The 20415-nt window shown below is 43.1% G+C and overlaps 1 protein-coding gene across 7 annotated transcripts in view; it reads left to right on the top strand.

Annotated features, from left to right (window-relative positions):
* Positions 1-20415, top strand: part of LOC144935851 (KH domain-containing, RNA-binding, signal transduction-associated protein 2-like) — a 55399-nt gene that overhangs the window by 4870 nt on the left and 30114 nt on the right. For all 7 annotated transcript variants that reach the window (XR_013637362.1, XR_013637361.1, XM_078862664.1 and 4 more), the window contains exons 2-4: positions 13954-14081; positions 14276-14392; positions 18287-18433. Coding sequence is in view for 5 of the 7 variants with exons in the window: in XM_078862664.1 (XP_078718790.1) it covers positions 13954-14081; positions 14276-14392; positions 18287-18433 (392 nt within the window). In the remaining 2 variants the exon portion in view is untranslated. The remainder of the gene's footprint in view (positions 1-13953; positions 14082-14275; positions 14393-18286; positions 18434-20415) is intronic.

Raw genomic sequence — 20415 nt, 5'->3', positions numbered from 1 at the left:
TTTCCAAATTAAATCTTGAGCACAGTATCTTATGTCCCACAAGCCAGTGAGATGTAATTATATAGAGTTCTTATGTCATAAAATCAGTTTTACCCCTTTCAATGTGGCATGGGTCAAGGATCCCCGGTTGTCTGCATTTGCAGTTACAGCTGATCCAACGACGATTTTACACCTTAGCGTCACACAATTGTTCTTAAAAATATATAAACTGGCTTCATCAATCAACGAATTGTTCATACACGTGTGGATGATGGCTTCTGCAATGTGCTGCACTGCCAGTCGATATTCAAGAAAGCATTATTCTCAAAACAATTAAGATAAACTCGACTTTTTAAAATTTCACATTCAACATGCGTGCAATCATAATCCCTTCTCGAAAACCATAGTCCATGCTTCTCTTATACAGCTCCGACATGTACCTCGTATGGGAAATGCACACCATGTGACAGGACATTGTTCACAATTATAATGGCGCTTTGATAAAAGAAAATGCCCCCTGAAATGTGCGCCCATGGGCAAATGATGATGATAATAATCTTATGTTATCTTAATGTAATTTATATAATAATGCTATATGTTTATCCAGGAAGATAATAATAATGCCATACTCTTTGGTTATTTCGGTAAAGTCATGTAGGTATAAAATAAATTAAATCACGATGTTTCGGGCGCAACACAAGCGTCTGTCATCAGGTGGGCCAACCACAGCAAGAAACAATTGCAATTTATACCTACGTGACTTTATCGAAAGAAATAAAGAGTATGTATCCCTGCAGTCACCAAAACTTCTAATCTAGAATAAGGGCATACTTTTATTCCGGAAAGCCTTACTGAGAATCAAGATTATGTTTGTCGGGAGGGTCCTGGCTAATTTCATTTCTGAATGGACAAATGGATGCATAGATCGTTGTATAATTTGCGATTTGACAGCAACAATGATGAGAGTTATTGATATTTGTTTCTCAGTAACACTGCTCATGCTACATTTGAAAGTTATCTACCGGAGAAAGTCATGTTGATGTAGGAATTTGAGCGCAGAGGTTGAACTGTTACAGCTCATGCCAGTTTGTTGTGAACTGCAAGGGCAGTTTGGTAACACAAGTGTACAAGTAATGTTAAGAGTGGGACAGAAAATGTTACCTTTTTACAAAACTGATCATCTTTGTGTGAAAGCAACACAAAATGGCTGCTTAAAATATACTGTTATATATTCAACACAAAATATTAACAACGCTGATTACATTAAAAAAAATAAGTAAGCAGACAATGTATCGCTTTCATATATCTGTCCCTCCACATAAAGAACTAAATACTTTTTTTGACTTCCCGTCAACCACAATGCATTCTGGGAATGCAAATTGGCAGCAGCATTGTTTCAATCAAATGCTCATCTGGACCGGTTTTGACCTACAGTGTCTCATCAGCAGAGTCAGGCTTACTTGAACCGATGCTGATGAACTTACAGATGTCCTAGTCAAGTACCCTCTCTTGAACATATGGGTCCTAGTTGGACGCAAAATTACGTAATACATAACTGAATATAATAATTAGTGTCGCTGTGGAGAACATAGGTTACAAAATAAATAAGCAAATCGTATATGTCCTTCATGTAGTAGAAAAAAAAGTTAAATATAGTTAGGTGAGTGAAGGGATGTTGCCGTGGTAATTGTTAACACACTGTACTTACAATCCACTCATCACTGGGTCAATCTCCCTGTGCTGCAAAGGAAACAATGGAAGCTTCTTAAATTGACCTCCTCCCAACCGTGCCACATTCAACCCAGCAGCATAAATGAGCACAGCAAGGTCGGTCGATCGGTAGGTAGGGTAAAGTGTGGATACTCCCACCTCATTCCAAGACATCTCAGAATATTTATACTGGAGGAATCCGATGAGCTATGAAGCTCTTTTGCACAAATGCCCAGTGGTGTCGAAGAGTAGGCCAAATACTCTCTCGATGGGCTCTATAGAGCTCCCTCTGGTGGAGCCCCTTCTGCTAGCAGTTTTGTGAGCCTGTGCACTTGACTTTTAGAGTTCGTGGTGTAGTTTTACTACAACTGCCTGACCTGCATTATATTTTGTAAGCACAGTTCAGGAAGCCTGTGGTTATTATAGATTATTCCTTTCCTTTACTCATCAGAATCCGGTTGTAACCTCCACAAAAATCAAACGTGCGCAGTAATTGACGTAAAGCAGCCATCGCAGCAAAACAAAATATAGCAGTTTCATGTTGGAGTGTTGTGTAAATAATAATTGTATCCCAGCTCCACTTCAACAAAGTGCGAGATGAGTGTCGAAGGAACTCGTTCCTGTTTGAAAAAGCAGAGGGTGACAATTGCTTCAGAGCTTTTACAATATCCCAAGAGAGAATGTGGTCCGCAGCAAGCTTGTCACATGTCACTCCTGGTGTGAAATCTGTGCCCCTGCTGTGTCAACAGGCGCTCTTCAGGCAGCACCACGGTGGCAGTAAGTTTTAGTGCAATTAATACAGGCAGTCCTACCCAGATACGAACGTCCGACTTACGAACATCCCTACTTACGAACGAACCACCATAAGATGTTATTTTTAACCATCCAACTTGCGAACGTTCGGTCATGCTTACGAACCGAACTGCAGAGTGATCCTTCGCGATATGTAATGAGTCTCCTAGAAATGCCCCTTCTGACAAGCAAGCCAACATCAGCACTCAAGGTCAGTGAAAATAAAACAGTTTATTTTATATTCTTGGTTCTTTCGGTAAAGTCACGTAGAAGGGAAATAATTAAATAATACAAATATAAAACAATAAAAAAAAATCTAATTATCTTGCTGTGGATTTCACACCTGATGATGATTGCTTGTGTTGCAGTCGAAACGTCGTGAGAATTTTGTATTGTTTATGTTTGTATTATTTTATTATTTCCCTTCTACGTGACTTTACCGAAAGAACCAATAATATGAATCCCTGCAGTCACGAAAGCTTTAAATCAAAGTTTATTTTCTGTTCATGTTACTTTATGTTCTGTTTTATTTACTATACGGGCAGTCCTCGACTTACAAACACCCGTCTTGCGAACACCCTCACTTACGAACCAGCTTAAAAAAAAATTTCCAACAGTGATTTCAAACGCCAACTCGCACTTGCAAACTTGAACCGCGGAACTATTTTGTTCAGCGGGTCGAGCTTTCGCGAGATGTAATGAGTCAGCCTCGCGTGGGGAGTGCGTGTACGTGCGTGTGTGGTTAAAAGTGTGTATGAAAGCGAGTGTATGGGGAGCGGAAGCGTAGCGTTAGCGCTACGCTGCGCTTTGAACACGGTGGCCAGGGTTCGATTCCCGCTCACGGCCAACACCAGTGACGATTATCTGAACCGGTCCTGGGCCACCCCTAGGTCGACTCAGCCTCAAATGAGTGCCTAGTGCGGTGTGTTACACATCGCTACTCGGGAGACAAAGGCGGTCGGGCGTGGTGCTGGCCACTCAAACCCCTCGTATGCCGTGCTGGCCTTCTTCATAGGTGCTCGCTAACAACACTCATCCCAACAGTGTTAATGCCACACGGGGGGGGGGGGGGTGCCGTTGTCGTCGATGTGTGCATGCATGCCCCGTGTGTGTGTGCTTGCCGATTGGGAGTTGTGGGGGTGGAGTGTCCGATGGTTGGAAACATTTAGGCTGGCCTGCCTACGGTCCATCCTGGGTTTAACCATGCTGGATTGTGTGAGCTCACAAATCCTTGAAAAATCTGGGCAAAGTCCCATCGGTGAGCTCCTCCGGCAGGCAAGGCTGCGTTGGCTGGGTCATATAGCCTGCATGCCCAGCCACCGCATGCCTAAACAGCTTTTGTTCGGCCGTCGAGGGGGCTAAACGGGCGCGGCATGGGCTAGAGAAGAGATGGAGTGATGTGGTTCAGGAGTACGTGGAGCTGAGTGGACTTGCCGATGACTGGTACCAGCGGTGTGAAGCTCGGCCTCTGTGGAGGAGGCTCGTGAAGGACGCTGCTGGGCAGTTGGAGGCAGTCGCCCTCCAGCAACAACAGAGGGCGGAGGAGCGACGCTCACAACAACGAGCGGAGCGCCGGGTGGCTAAAGCACAGCAAGTTGGCACAGTAGGGGGCACAGGTGGTGCATCAGCCAGTCATCTTGGTCATCTCGGTCAGTCGACCCGTGGCACCTGGGTCTGCCCCATGACCTGCCAGCGGGCGTTCGACACTTCACGTGGCCTCAAGGTGCACATGGCCTGGCACAAGCGTCGTGGTGACGTCACCGCCACTTAGTGGCGAATGGCGGTTGTTGTGCTTGCCCTGTGTGTGCGTTGGTGTGTGTGTGCTTGCCCAGTGTGTGTGTGTCGGTGTGTGTGTGCTTGCCCGTGTTCAGGTTAATTGAGAAAAAGCGACAGGCCCACTCTCATCGCCTACAGCATCCCACGTCAGAGAATGAGGAGGTTTACCGCAGCCTTCGCTCGGAGGTTCGGAGAGCCGTAAGGCGCTGTAAGGATGGGTGGTGGTCGCGGGTTGCTGAGGAGATGGAGTCTGCCTCAGTGGCCCGCGATCACAAATCACTATTTAACTCCATCAAAAAAGTAACCTGCAGCGCCACACCTATTACCATCATTAGAGGAAAAAACGGTGATCCAATCTCCGACCCCCAGGAACTGGTTTGCAGATTTGCTGAGCATTTCTGTGAGGTCCTGGGGGAGGGAAAATCTCTCAGCCAGGAAAACATCATGGCACAAAGTGGGGATAACCCTGCTGAGGCTGCGGTGCCTCAAATATTGGAAGAGGTCACCCCCTGTGAGTGGCTGGCTGAGGTACCAGCTGTTGAGGAAGTACTGAGGGCGATCCGGAGTCTGAGACCAGGGAAGGCACCGGGCAGAGATGATCTCCCAAGCGAAATGCTGAGGGAGGGTGGCGTTTGTGCACAGACTGCCCTATATGACATCATAACAACAGTCTGGACCACTGGACGGGTTCCGCAGGACTGGAAGGATGCCCTGGTGGTCCCCCTCTTTAAGAAGGGGGACCGTACCGACTGTAACAACTACAGGGGCATCTCACTCCTCAGTGTGCCGGGTAAGGTCCTGGCAAGGATTATTCAACATCGCCTTGCTAGGCACGCTGAGGAGAGGCTTGCGGAGCCCCAATGCGGTTTCAGGAAAGGGCGGTCCTGCACAGATGCCATATTTTCTGTCCGTCTGCTACAGCAGAGGTGTAGGGAATTCCAAAAAGACCTACATCTCTGCTTTATTGACCTGGTCAAGGCCTATGATACCATCAGTCGGACTGGGCTCTGGGTTGTTCTTCGTGCTTTCGGAGTCCCTGACCCTCTGCTCACGATCATTAAGGACCTTCATGATGGTGAGCGGGCCCGGGTAAAACTACGTGGCCGGGAGTCGGAGCCTTTCCCTGTACACCTTGGGGTGCGACAGGGATGTCCTCTGGCTCCCACATTATTTAACATCTATTTCGACTGCGTAGTTCGTGAAGCCTTCAATAGCTGTACCGGGGGAATTACCATTTGGTACAGATATAATGGGAGGCTGATCGACGCCCGGGTGCGATCAAGGGATGGCTCCCTATTGGTCAACCACGTTATGTATGCCGATGATTTGGTAATAGCTGCTCATTCAGAAGAGGAGTTGGAGACGCTGCTGCTGAGACTGGAGCGTGCCACTAAGAGGTGGGGCCTTACCATCAGCCCCACCAAAACTAAGCACCTGCCTGGGTATTTTGTACCATCTGGCACTCCACCCCCACAACTCCCAATCGGTGATGGGGCAGTTGTGGAGAGAGTGGAGAGTTTCCCATACCTGGGCAGTGTGCTTATGACCGGCTCCAGTTTATCAGCAGAGGTCTCACTCCGAATCAGTCGAGCGGCAATATCTTTTCATCGGTTGCGTAACGCTGTGTGGAAGCTACCTGGTCTGTCGCTCCGCACGAAGCTTCAGGTCTTCTCGGCCACGGTCATTCCCTCCCTTCTCTACGCTTGCGAAACGTGGACCCCCCTAGTGGAGCATCTTCGCCGGTTGGAAACATTTAGGCTGGCCTGCCTACGATCCATCCTGGGTTTAACCAGGCTGGATTGTGTGAGGAGCTCACAAGTCCTTGAAAGATCTGGGCAAAGTCCTATCAGTGAGCTCCTCCGGCAGGCAAGGCTGCGTTGGCTGGGTCATGTAGCCCGCATGCCCAGCCACCGCATGCCTAAACAGCTTTTGTTCGGCCGGATCGAGGGGGCTAAACGGGCGCGGCACGGGCTAGAGAAGAGATGGAGTGATGTGGTACAGGAGGACGTGGAGCTGAGTGGACTTGCCGATGACTGGTACCAGCGGTGTCAAGATCGGCCTCAGTGGAGGAGGCTCGTGAAGGACGCTACTGGGCAGTTGGAGGCAGTCGCCCTCCAACAACAACGGAGGGCGGAGGAGCGACGCTCACAACAACGAGCGGAGCGCTGGGTGGCTAAAGCACAGCAAGTTGGCACAGTAGGGGGCACAGGTGGTGCATCAGCCACTCGTCTCGGTCATCTCGGTCAGTCGACCCGTGGCACCTGGGTCTGCCCCGTGACCTCCTGCCAGCGGGCGTTCGACACTTCACGTGGCCTCAGGGTGCACATGGCCTGGCACAAGCGTCGTGGTGACGTCACCGCCACTTAGTGGCGAATGGCGGTTGTTGTTGTTGTTGTGTGCTTGCCCAGTGTGTGTGCAATTGTGGTGACTCATTGCCCCCCCCCCATTCCGACGAGCAAGCCAGCATCAGGGCTCAAGTTAAGTGAAAATATAACTTATTTTTATTCATGCTACTTTATTTTATGTTTTATTTACTATACAGTATGTATTACAGTATTACATACGAATGTACACTATTTCTTCTCATGCGCTTAACAATGCTTTCCTTTTTTGTTTAAGCAGAACATTTATAACACTGACCGTAAATATTCCGATATACTAACAATCGATGAAACGAACAGGTCTCGGGACTGCCTGTACATTACTTGATCAGCTTTCTAAATTGGTAGTCTTCATCGCCTTTCATACACCATGTAGTAGTAAAACGCTAGATTTGAAGCTTTCGTGACTGCAGGAATTACTGTGGTTCTTTCGATAAAGTCACGTAGAAAGAAATTAAATAATAATGTATTTCTACGTGACTTTACCGAAAGAACCAAAGAGTAGTAAAACGCTGTCATCTGTGCTCATTCAATGGGGAATAGCACTAATACCAACCCTCTCGTGGCTAGCAGACCTCAACATTGGCATTGATTTCCTTGAACACGTTGCCATCTGCAAGATTAGAATAGGCCCAGTGAGGAGGTACCATAGTAGGCCACATGTTTAGGTCCTGGTCGCAGGACAAACTCATAACCCCCCCAGGGTTTGATGAGAAGAGTAGCAACTTTGTGGAAAGTGACCAGTGGTCATTCTGTGGAGGGACATGGGAAGAATGCAGGACATTTTACTAGTGCCACCATTGGAGAATAAGACGAAACAAAGATCCCCATATAGCCATTACCAATTTTGAGCATGCACCTATTAAGGTCGGTACGGCAAACGAGGGGGTGGCCGGCCAGCATCGTGCCTGGCCGCTTTTTCTCCCCAACGCTGGAGTTTACACACCTCAACAGGTACTCGTTTAAGACCGATTCGACCTAGGGGAGGCCCAGAAACCAGTTCATACATTCTTCACCGATATTGGCCGCGAGCCAGGTTCATAATCGCTGCGCCACCGCTCTTCATTGGAGACAAAGCACTGCCCCACACCTGTTTGAGCGTGGAGACACATTTTATTTTCATTTTAATGATGTTAACACATGCGTGTACCCAAATATATGGACAGAGTGCATTTCTTTATCCCTTCAATGCCACTTGTTTCCATAAATTATATGTGAACGTACTGTATGAATGCACTCGCGTGATATGGAAAGGGTGGTGTTAAATGGTCAGTGGTGTAAAAACAGCTAGTGCTATTTCTTGGAAATCTGATTTACACTCTTGAAACAGGGATGGACGCTGTTTATGGAAGAAGATCTGGAGCTGGCGCTGGATTGATAGGCTGATATCTTATCCTGGAGCACTGTAGACTATCCATGAGAAGTGCCAGCATCTCTTATTATCCATCCCATGGGGCAGTTGTGGCTCATTTACAATTCAGGTTAAAAACTGGGAAATGTATGCTCTTGGGAGCAAGGGACTATAAACTCATACTAGGACGCGATCTAGCATGTTTTTTTTGGCCCCCAATGCATCGGCACCCTTACTGAGTCCACGTACAGGAAGCAGTCTTCCCGCAGCACCAAAGTCGTTTGTTAACTGGCCTGTATGGCCCACTGGCAGAAACACGTTTTGCCCAGGCTAACCTGGCCTATCCTGTGCCACGCTGTTTCAGACATCTGACCAACGTGGCAGAGTAAGCCGATTGCCCTCTAGATGGGCCCTCTAGAGCCCACTCTATTGGAGATCCTCCAGCATTGGCAAGAGCGAGCAATTTTGGGGCTGCATGCACCCACACCTTTTACATTTGGATACTGGGTTAATGCGGAAAGGCTGTGTTTTTGGTCCAAAATACTGAAAATGCATTTTAAAAGTAAATAATAATACTATCCAGTATTGTTGTTTGGGATAGCTTTTACTGTATATATAAAAAATAAATTACATTGTATCAAATAAATGTCGTTTTCCTCTGGCAGCAAGGCAGGGACGTGTGTGGAGGGGACAGCGAGAGGTGGGGGGACATCAATGGAGATATGTGGCTCATTGAACGTTGGGACAGAATCTAAGCTGTGCTGGAATGGCTCAGGACCATTCCTAGGCTAATGAGCCAGTTTGCTCAGTAGTTGTGGGAACATGGCATAACAATACTAGGTATAACATGTCTTCTGCTACAAATGTACTGCTGTGTGTGTGTTTACACCAATACCAAAGCTGGACTGAATTATGTGAACGCCGCAAGGCTAGAAAGTGTATCACAGTCATGGTGGATTTAGTTAGACGAGACATGCATTGGTCGAAATTTGTATTTTATGCATTCACTAATATTTTACCATGCCATTTATTAGCTTGTTAATTCCAATAGCAAACCCTCAAAACTTAAGATGTGTTTTTATTATAATGCCATATCCCAAACGTCATTGCCATACTACATTTGGTGAATCCACTTTAAGTTTTGATGCTCCTTACAAGGAAAATAACAATGCACCAGGGCTGCATTCATCACATATTCACTCATCAATACACTTTTGGGTTCGTTACTCAGTATTAATGCAGTTCTTTAAAAAATATATATTTTCTAGAGTACTTGAATTTATCTGTAGGTTATTTTCCACGATTACCAAGTCGTGGCATAGCCAACACAGCGGAGTGTAGCATACTATCGACAAAGCTCGAATATTCTAACTCACTACTCTACAGGATGTCTGGCAAAACATTACCAAGCTGCAGCGTGTACAATTTTTTTTGGCACGTGTGATGGGTACTGCAAGATCCGACCATGTCTATTCAGTGCTCGCTGAGTTTCAGTCACGAAAGCTTTAAATTGAAAAAAAAAGATGAGTTGCATCGGTGTCCGGTTGCCGAACGAATACATTTATAAGGTCACACTCATTACACACGTAGTGCTTGCCACAAAAAAAACACAATACCTTGCTGATCTCATCAAGGAGCATAAGCCATCACGAAAACTCCGGTTATCCTCGCAGCGGCTTTTGGTGAATTATCGAACAAAGATGGTCACTGCATCGCACACTTTCAGATGCGCTTCTGTGGCCATCTGGAATGCTCTTCCTTCCAATATTATGCAGCTACTGGAGCTATCTACTTTTAATTCTAGATTGAAAATTCATTTCTTTAGAATTGCTTTTTCTGTTTAGTTTGTTGTCCTTCCCCACACCTCCGATTAGCATGGTTGGCTACGTATGGTGCGAAATAAGTTCAACATACATACATGCTCGCTATTAATCTTGTGTGAACTGTTGTTAAATGGTCTAAATGTGCACCGATCCACTCTGGTTTTTGTTTGTCCGTTTTCTAGTTGTGGTTTGTTTTGTCCAACCCAGGCCTAATTTTAATCATAGGCTTGTAGTTTCAATTGACTCACCTGATTATAGATGCTTTCCTGTCCATGTACTTTTATATATAATCCTGGGTGATTTTTTTTTTCAACTTCAAAACTTGACTCAAAACCCAAAATCTCATGTGTATTTAATAAAAGGTTTGCTATTACAAACCTGAAAAGGGCATGTTACTGTGTTTTCATTTGGCTAGGAAATAACTTTTAGTGCACAGTGTGCATAAATACCAGCTTTTAATAAGCAGACAAACACATATGAACAAATTCAGGACAGATTAAACCTCTAGGAAATGTTACAATGGCGTTATAAATACCAAATATTACCTTGTTAAATTTATACAGGCACCACTTTTACAGGGAGAAATGTGTATATATTTTAGATATACCCAATTGCCATATGGGGTTTTTTCAAGTATTATAACTCGTGTGAATTTACACGAATTCACTATTTAATAATTACATGGAAAAGCAGGAATCAAAAAGTTTTAACTAAAGTTACTGAAAAAAATATATTTTCTTATGCTTAATTATTTAACTCATAATATTTTCAAATTGACTAGGCTTCATTGTGAAATCTATCTCTGTATATATGTACGTTGAACTTCTTTCTCACCGAATGTAGCCAAATAAGCTAATCGGAGGTGCAATTATCATAACATATAATTTATAATTGCGTTGACATTAGAGGTTTTCGTATTGAAAATCATATTAGTATTAGGTGTGAATGCTTAAAATATCCAATTCCCCAAATGTTTACATCTTTCACTTAAAGCTTTGGTGACTGCAGTAATTAATATTCTTTTGGTCTTTCGGTAAAGTCACGTAGGAAAGAGGAAAGAGGTCTTTCCTCCTGATGACGATCGCTTGTGTTGTGATCGAAACGTCGTAGTTTTTTGTTATTTTCTTTGAACCATCTACGTGACTATTGAAAGACCCAAAGACTATGTTTAGACTTTGTTTAATACATTATTTAATATATTATGCATGTTAAAATATTCAATATTCCTCCATCTCCTGCTGAAGAATAGTTTGGCACATATGGCAGCACTCCAGTGTGAATGCGATAAGAAAGCCAGAGGTTTGTTTGCCAGAATCCATCCCTGTGTGTCCACTGAGGACTCGAGTGTGAATATTTCGGCAATGATTTTGGAGTACAAAGTCATCTCCTGAGGAAGAGTAGCAGCATAAATGTTTAACTCATTAAATGTTTCCTTATGTTTTACCCTTACAGTCAAAAACCCCGTATCCATCATTCGAGACACGATCTTGGTTTTGTGACATTTTCTCTCATGCAGTCATCGTGAATGACCGGCAGGTATTATAAGTGGTCATTCTCAGTATAAGTATTATTTTAAGGACATATAACAATAGTAAGTCCCACTCATTATTCACCTGGACATTTTCACGTATGTATTTTTATTATTAGTTTAGGCTGAGTTAACCAATGAGGAAAGAAAGCCTGGTTCACCCACCACTTGCCACCGGTTAGATTTATCCAGATATAAAAGCTGGGTCATCACGTTCATAGTTCAAGAGTGCTACCACTACACCACTGTGGCTATATCTACACGCAATGACAACAAACAAACCCAATTTCTCCCATATACTTTAATCGACTGTTGAGTAAGTGATGTTAACAATATCCTATTAAAGCCGGAATTGCACACGAGGAAGTAATGTGGCCAGCACCACCCCGAGCTACCTTTGTCTCCCCAGAAATAATGTGTGCTGCACGAAGCACCCCCTTCTTTCGATGTTAAATTGACATCGGAGAGGTCCAGGAAATATTCAGGTACTAATTTCCATTGGGTATGCATGGCTAAGAATAAAACTCATGTTACTGGAATCTTCCCAATAATTGCACACACATGCTGTAAAATGCAGACTTTGTTATGCAAACTTTGCTATGTTAATGCAGTGACTATCTCCAAATGTGCATTTTCATAATGTTCACCCCCATGACATCACAGCTGGAGTTTATAAAGTTCACGTAAACTTTACTACCCGTCGAGTAATTGTATTGACTGCAAGATGAACTATGCCCGCAGGATGCTTAACTCAGCGGTGGAGTTCAGAAGACGCCATGCAGCCAAACACACCAAGCATGAGCAGCCTTTCAAACTTCTTTGCCTGCTTCCTTGCGGACATTATTATTCCGTGATTGTCTTTTAAATAAAGCAGCACGTTCATAAGAAAGTTTTTTTTTTCTGGGTTAGATCGCGTAAGTATAAATGCGTCATTAACCTGCCACTTCCCGACGCAGCTAATTATTAAGGTTTGTTACGTAACCAAACGTGCCAATTAGTTAGCGCACTGCTGGTTTTTTCCAATTTTGGCAAAATCGCCCGATGATGCTGGATTTAATTACCAGTAAAATCTCGTACTCAAATTGTAAATGTTGGAGATTTAGTCTCCAACACACCGGTGGGCTGAAGTAGTAACTAACTGCCACGTTTTGTTTACGTGACAAACCTTACTAATTGGCTGTGTCGGGTGGTGGCGTGTTAACGACATATTTATACTTACACAATCTAACTAAAAAACCCTTATTATGAATAATATTGGTCGCGAAAGCTTACTTCGTCTCAAAGCAGCATGTGTCTGTAAGCCAATTGATACCCTCACTGAACTGCTGCCTTCAACAACAACTAATTATTCGTAGCGCCTACATTGGGGAGCACTTGAAATTAACACCATCTTGCACCGCTGATGGTTTTGCTGCCATAATGTGCAACTAAATACCATTAGGTGCACAAATCCCGCATCACACAACTACCACTCTAGCAGCCTGGAATGTGTTACGTGCATATTTATTTATCCTTCATGTATTTGTTTAGAAATACCGTGTCGAGTTAGGTCTTTGTCCATATGATTTAAATTGTATTGTGTTGTGCGCTGTGCACACATTGCCTCAGTGTTAATCGATGCAGTGATCAAATGTCATTGTTATTAATGAGCAAAGTGATAAAGGCATTGAACTAACACAGATGCATTTTGCGTGCTGCCAGCTTGAATATTCCTCCTGCGGTGAATATTTTATGGAGCACACATACAAGATGATAGCGTCTGTGTCAGTTGAATTTTTAGATATTTCGATAAATGTGCAACAACAAAAGCACCACGTTGCTCTCATAGAAAAATAAATGTTATCCTTCCTTGAATAAACATAGCATAAATTTCGATTTAAAGCTTTCGTGACTACAGGGAATCATCTTCTTGGTTCTTTCGGTAAAGTCACGTAGAATGGAAATAATAAAATAATAAAAATAAACCAATAAAAATAATTCTCACGACGTTTCGGCCACAACGCAAGTAGCCGTCAGGTGGAGAACAGGTCTGTCGAGGAGACAGAGGGAGGGGATAGGGGTAGCATTAATAATGCTACCCCTATCCCCTCCCTTTGATGCTGCTAATCCTGCATAATGCACGGGCATAATGACTTTAAACCCCTCGCCAATCCTCCTACGCATTTCACAAGTAGTACTAATCACATATCTGCATTTCCCATAAATATGCTAAATTCCTCTTGATATGCAAATTCTTTTGTCAAGGCGCTCTTCGCCCCTCCATCCCAGCTTAAATAGTCGCTCCAAGCCTGGGGCTTGTGATTCAGACTCTGTCTCCTCGACAGACCTGTTCTCCACCTGAGGATGGCGTTGTGGCCGAAACGTCGTGAGAATTATTTTATTATGTTTTATTTTTATTATTTTATTATTTCCATTCTACGTGACTTTACAGAAATAACCAAGAAGAAGAAACATAGCATACTTGCCGATTTTTTTGTTTGGTATAAGTATACACACGGGTACTTGCAAGTTCAGTGTGGTTTTGCAAGACGATGATAAATAATGCAAGTACATCGTTACATATTTTTGTTGGAGAATAATTTATTATAATTGTCAATGTTGTTTTTATTGCAGAGGTGGAAAAAAGCCAAAAGGGAAGAAACTCTCCTGGAGAGAATGGATGGAAATTTATAGACGTCGTGAGCAACAGAAACGTGAAGCTAATCGAACGGGTAATCATCCCCGTAAGACAACATCCAAAGGTAAATTGTTCACAATCACTGCATTTTAGCTGTGCCATTGATTGCCATACTATTTTATCACAAAGTCAAATGGTGTATTTATTTTTCTTTTATCATAACGACTGCAAATGATAAATTGTAATCATAAAAAAGCACGCTGCATTATTCAAACATTTATTTTGAAATAATGCATTCTTCTCCTTTTCCCCTTGCAGTTTAATTTTATTGGCAAGCTGTTGGGCCCAAGAGGGAATTCTCTAAAGAGGCTAAAGGAAGAAACTGGGACAAAACTCTCAATCCTTGGTAAAGGCTCCATGCGAGACAGAGACAAGGTGGGTAACATGGCTTTTTGGTTGTAAGTAACCTGACACACTTCACTATAAATGTACCAATAATGTTTACATTTCAAGCACACCTAAACTTGTGGTGTATGTGTGTGTCTGCATTCAAGCGTTTTTGAGATGGGGGTCGTTGGTTGATCATGAAAACGTAATAATTTGCATGAGACACTCACCAATAGAGCCATGAGGTGGCCAGTAAATTATATTGCAGAACATAGCTTGCTCATCACTACATCTTTGAGGGTCATCATCTCGTGGGTGGAATTCTTGCTGGGCACTAGGGTTGTGAAAAAGTGAAAACACTCGATAATGAAATCACCACACATCTTTTAGCCAAAGTCTCTGAAAATAGTCTCAAGACTGAATGCACAGGACTTTGGGTGGGTAGGAGATGGCAGAACAGTAGAGCAGGTGGGTTAATTAACCCATATGTGTGGACTTGTCACTGTCATTCGAGCATATGCATGGGTTTTCTCTGGATACTCTGGTTTCCTCCTGTATACATAAAGCCCTACCAATTAAATAGCAAAGTATCCCAATTTCTGGAAATTCTAAGACGTCTTGAACAACAGAAACGTGAAGCTATTCAAATAGGTAATCATCCCCATAACACAACATCAAAAGGAAAATGATTCACAATTACTGCAGTTGAATCTTGATTGTCAGTAAGACTTTCCTGGATAAATGAGTTTTAATACAAGAAAACAGTCTCAATCGTAAATGTAAATGCAAAAAGTATTGACATTCTAATGTCAGTCAAATTTTGAACTATATTCCTTACTTAACAATTACAAAATTAAAGTGCACTTATATTCGAGTTAACTACAATATATTCCAAAATCATGTTAAATATACAATAGATAAGATCAAGTTGCAAATAAATACTTACCAAACAAACATGGAATTCCTGGATAAATTTCTATATTACTTGAATAAAGTGTAAATAGAGTTTAGTCATGTATATTGTTATTATATGAATGTTGGACTTCGTTTGCACCCTACGTTACCAACCATGCTAATCGGAGGTACGGGGGAAGGACAACAAACCAAACATAAAAAGCAGTTAAAAAAATGAGTTTTCAATTTAGATTTAAAAGTGCATAGCTCCAATGGCTTCCTAACATCGGAAGGACAGCTGCAGAAGAGCATCTGAAAGCAGTGACCATATTTGTTCGATGGCTATCCTAAAGCTTCTGCGAGAATGACCGGAGAGATAAGCAAGATAGTATGGTTCATTTGTGGCAAGAACTTTGTGTAATGAGTGTAACCTTATAATGTATTAGTTCGAGAACTGGAAGGCAATGCAGCTCGGCGAGCACTCGGCGGACTTGGTCGGATCTTGTACTCCACACACTTAATACATCTTTGGCCACAACAGATGCAGGTCTATTAAAAGGCATTGCATACCTTATAAATAAGATAACGTCAAGCTTTCAATTAGTTTATATGACTCTATAGTTTGTATAAATTAACACATAATCTCTTCAGGGTTTGTAAAAAAGGTATCACCGAATCAGTCTTCACCACTCGGTGGGCATTCATGAGTGGTTGTTCAGAGGGAAGTATTAGTTTTGGTATAGGAATGTGGAATTTCTTTCACAGACTTAAGTCCAACAACAGAGCTGAGCGATGTGGAAATCTCCGATTAGCACGGTTGGCGACTCCAATTAGAACGGTTGGCTACGTACAGTGCAAAAGAAGTTCAACATACATGCATACATTCAAATCGTTGTATGGCTGATGTTGATGTAGAGCAATGTTTTTAGACAATAGAATAGCTGCGATGTTTTGGTCGACATAATTATTTTGGGTAGATGACTTACTCCTTCATTCTTATATTTCTTACATAATACAACGACCATTTGATAGGATTTCAGAAAGTGATTGCTATGGAGAGAATGGAGATTATTACGGGACAGCAGAATTCACACCATTGATACTGGATTGTCAACAGACGTGAGCACTGCACGACACTTGTATCAGCATGGATACACTTTCAACTTGACTTTATTGATGATTAAAAATATATACGATGTAATAATTAATAAAGTAATCCGTCACTGCATTACAAATACGTAAAAGTAAAATATATGTTTCCACATTTCATGCTTCATGTATGACCAACTCTCGGGAGGTATCATATGCACACACTTCTTATGCCCTTATTAAAGGACAATATTTCCGCTACTGGTGGATAGGGCACTGGCAACATCATCAATTCTGACCCTAGTGACCCATATATGTACCTCTATTTCTGGGATAGGAGAGGGCACTCTGCTGGACTGATGAATGAACAGCCACTATGACACCATCACCCCAGGATTTTCACTGCTGTGAGATTGAATAAAATGAAAGCATAGATTTTTGAGCAACCAGTGGTGACCCTGGCTGGGTGCTGTATCAAAACCGAGCACATGTGGAACCCCCTCTGGACACGAACACAGGCAAACTTCGCTTCCAAGAAACCACGGAAAGCTTTACTTCACAAGTGTTCCTCAGTTTACTTTGATTCAAATTGTGTTTGGAGTTGAAAATATCGGGAGAGTATGAAGCTGCAACTTATGTGAGTGCCACTGTATTAAAAGTCTTAATAAAATGCCGAAGGAAAGATGTTCATGAAAACACATCTCCACATGGGGATACTGAATATAATGTAAAAAAAAGCGGTGTTAAAATGTAGTTCGAGCTATTTAACCTTCATTATTAAACAATTTTAATAAGAATACATGTGTAGTGAGTTCAACTGAGTCGCAGACTTACTCTTTGGAGGTAACACATTTATTAATACCAACACAAAGGGGTATCTGCCCCTTAACCAGATAACAAGCTATGGTGGTGGACCGCCAGGCTAACTACATTAATTACACCATAACTAGCTACAATGGACTGGACCACAGCTTGGGTCCAGGTCCACGTTTTTGAGACTCTGTCGGACGTTGAACGTAGAACGTAGATTCTTCAGGATGAATAACAGCAGCCGGTCCCTCTCGGGGACCTGGCTTATATCCTCTGTGGCGTGGCTGGCTCCGCCCTTAGCCACGACCACCTTATTGAATCCTCGAGCAAGATCTCGTGCCTGACACGTGGACCACCCCTAGCCCCCACCTGGGGCCCTGTGTACACTTTACCAGTCACGTGTCCTTAGGGGTCAACCAGAGTGCCATGGCCCCTAGTAACCCCATTCCCATGGCCGGCACTCTCACACCCTATCCTGTAGGGGTCGGCACTGCACGCAGAGCGTGGTGCCATCCAGCACTGCCAGGCAGCGCTCACTGAGCCCCTCTAGGGCCAGTACTACACCCACATATACGTGGTGCCCGCGATGTCAATACATCCCACGCCGTGCCTCTCTATGGCCGGCATTACACAGTGACATCCATGATGTCACTACACATGTATTCTCAGTTAGTATACTCGGAAGTCATGGGCCAGCCAACACGAGTTGCCCCAAAATAAACCATGGAATATTAAATGATTTTGTGAAAACACCAATAATCAAATTATATCACTGAGGAAAATCGTCAATAATTCTTAAGAATATGAGGAGAAACGCTTAAAGCGGTTTTACATGGCTGCCATGTTACTTAGTTTGCCCTGAGGCTTACACTGAGGCTCATACAGAGTATCACAGCATGGTTACAATAGTACCCTAGGAAACCCAGCCACCTCATTAAGGGTTTATTTTCAATAGCGATTTACATTTCTTCTCCCATTTTTCTCCCATTTTTTACGCACTCACTAAACTGTGTGCAAAAATGTTTTCAATTAAAATTATTGTTTGCAACACCAACCTAATTTTTGCTTTGTGCTTTATGCAGTGAAAAAGCTAACACGGAACGTGGTTTTGTTTCTTTTGATAATGAATTTAAATATTGCACCCTGTAGGAGGAAGATCTGCGAAAAAGCGGCGAAGCCAAGTATGTGCATTTGAATGAGGATCTGCACGTACTAATTGAGGTGTTTGCACCACCGTCACAAGCCTACAGACGAATGGGTCACGCTCTCGATGAAGTTAAAAAATATCTTGTTCCGGTAAGTGTCACACACAACACAGCGTTGGCTTAATTTTTAAGTGAGAATATTTTAACGTCTTGTGAAAACATGAGATAATGCAATTTACAAAAAGAGTGCCAAAATAAATTTGACACAAAGTTATTTATTCAGGAATTCTGGATTTCAATTTAGAAGCGTAGAATAACCCTAAAATGTTTGTTTTTAAAATGGATATTATTCTTTTTCAAGAAATAAAATAACGTGTGTGAAATTGAGATGGCTGGGTTGTCCGATGAGGGCTGATACTTTGTGTTAGTACTGAGCCGGCACAGCTGAGATATGTGGTTCGAGTGTGGGCAGCCACCTATGATTAATCCAGGTTTTCAAGTACACAATGTGTCGCATATAAATGCACAAAGAAGCCATCAAATTAAAGTGAGTTTCAATTAAATTTGTTTTTTTTCCAGCTCTGATGACTAAAACTATTTTCGGTTTGATTGTTATGAACAAAACAGTAACAATGTCCCTCGTGTAGATAATTGGCGATCCAATACGATGTCAGCAGCAGTTTTGTAGCTTTTCCTTATAAAAGCCATTTCCTAACATAGTTAACACGTTTTTTTTTGCATAAGCATAATTCATTAATACAAATCTCAACATATTTGTAAATATAAATGACCTAAATAAAGATAAATCTGTCTGCTATGCAGATGGGCCATTGCCCATAATGTTGCCTATTATATGTTGTTGTTGATGAATATGTTTTTGATCCTCTGTAACATGGAGTGGTGCTCTGGTTTTGAATATGATAATTTTTTGTCTCGTGACTCTGATAACACAATTGGAATATAATTGCATGGAAAAAAACGTGATTAAATTATATTTTGTGTGCAAGATACGGCCATTAATATCGCACTCCTCAAACACGCTGGTTTGCTGTGTATAATTTCATTGAAATTATAGATCAAAGGGAATATTAAATTTTTATATGCAAAATAAGGAATTGATAATTGTTTTTTTTACCCTTTTATCTGGCAAACAAAACTGACACTTTTTTTTTACAAGGAGTCATGTTTGCATAGACCACTTTACCTGCAGTCATAATGCAAACAAAAAACAACTCTGATAATGTATGCACTGTCCTTGAAGTTGATTGGTCCACACCCCAGACAGCTTTCCTTAGAGCCTAGTCTCACATGGTGTTGGACCAGATGACGCCAAAAGGCGCACGAGGTGCAGGGAGATGTGTGGGAGACTCGGGCTGTTGCAGTGGGATCTCCACCTGATGCTAAGTGAACATGTCTTCAATAAAGTGCCATCTCAAGAGAAATGTGTCAAGTCGTCTTTACAACTGGTGTCAGAAGTGGGGTGTCATCATGCCGCGGCATGGTTGCAAGGAGAACTCACTGACGACGACTTCGGACGGAGAGGAGACCCCCTGCAACAAGCACCGGGTGGCGGGGACCCGGTGAACAACCCTTCCGGTGAAGAGGGACGGGCGGCGGTAATGAGGAGAGAGGGGGCTGGCCGACAGCTTACCATGCAGCTTATCGCGACTGCGATAATAGGAGTGGCGGAGAGCACGTTTGGAGTCCCCACGGTGGAAACCACTCAACCGATGGCCGCCATTTCGTGCTTTGGCAAAATGGCGGCCGAGGTGACTGCAGCTCTGGCGGCACGGGAAAGAGCGACTGACCAGCTGCGGCGGATGACGCCTGTAAAATAATTCGTAGCAGCGGAAGGCGACTGGGCCACCTTCACCAGAAGGTTTGAGGCAGCGTATCAAGCCAACGGATGGTCGGAAGAGGAAGCACTGAGAGCCCTACCTACCGCCCTTGACAACGACATCCTTGCAGTGTTCCGAGCTGTGCCGGAGGACCGAAGGGCTATGCTACAAAAGGTGTACGGTGAAATGGCGGCCATGTTCGATCCCCCATCGAATACACGGAGTTAGTGCAGCAAAAGCGGTGAGAGGCATGAGGGGATGAACCGGTGGCCTTGTGTGGTGGCATGGTCGGGTG

Source organism: Lampetra fluviatilis, chromosome 14 (genome assembly GCF_964198595.1).
Source record: "Lampetra fluviatilis chromosome 14, kcLamFluv1.1, whole genome shotgun sequence".
NCBI lineage: Eukaryota > Metazoa > Chordata > Hyperoartia > Petromyzontiformes > Petromyzontidae > Lampetra > Lampetra fluviatilis.
Note: the sequence above shows the minus strand (reverse complement) of the source record. Positions and strands in the feature narration are given on the sequence as shown.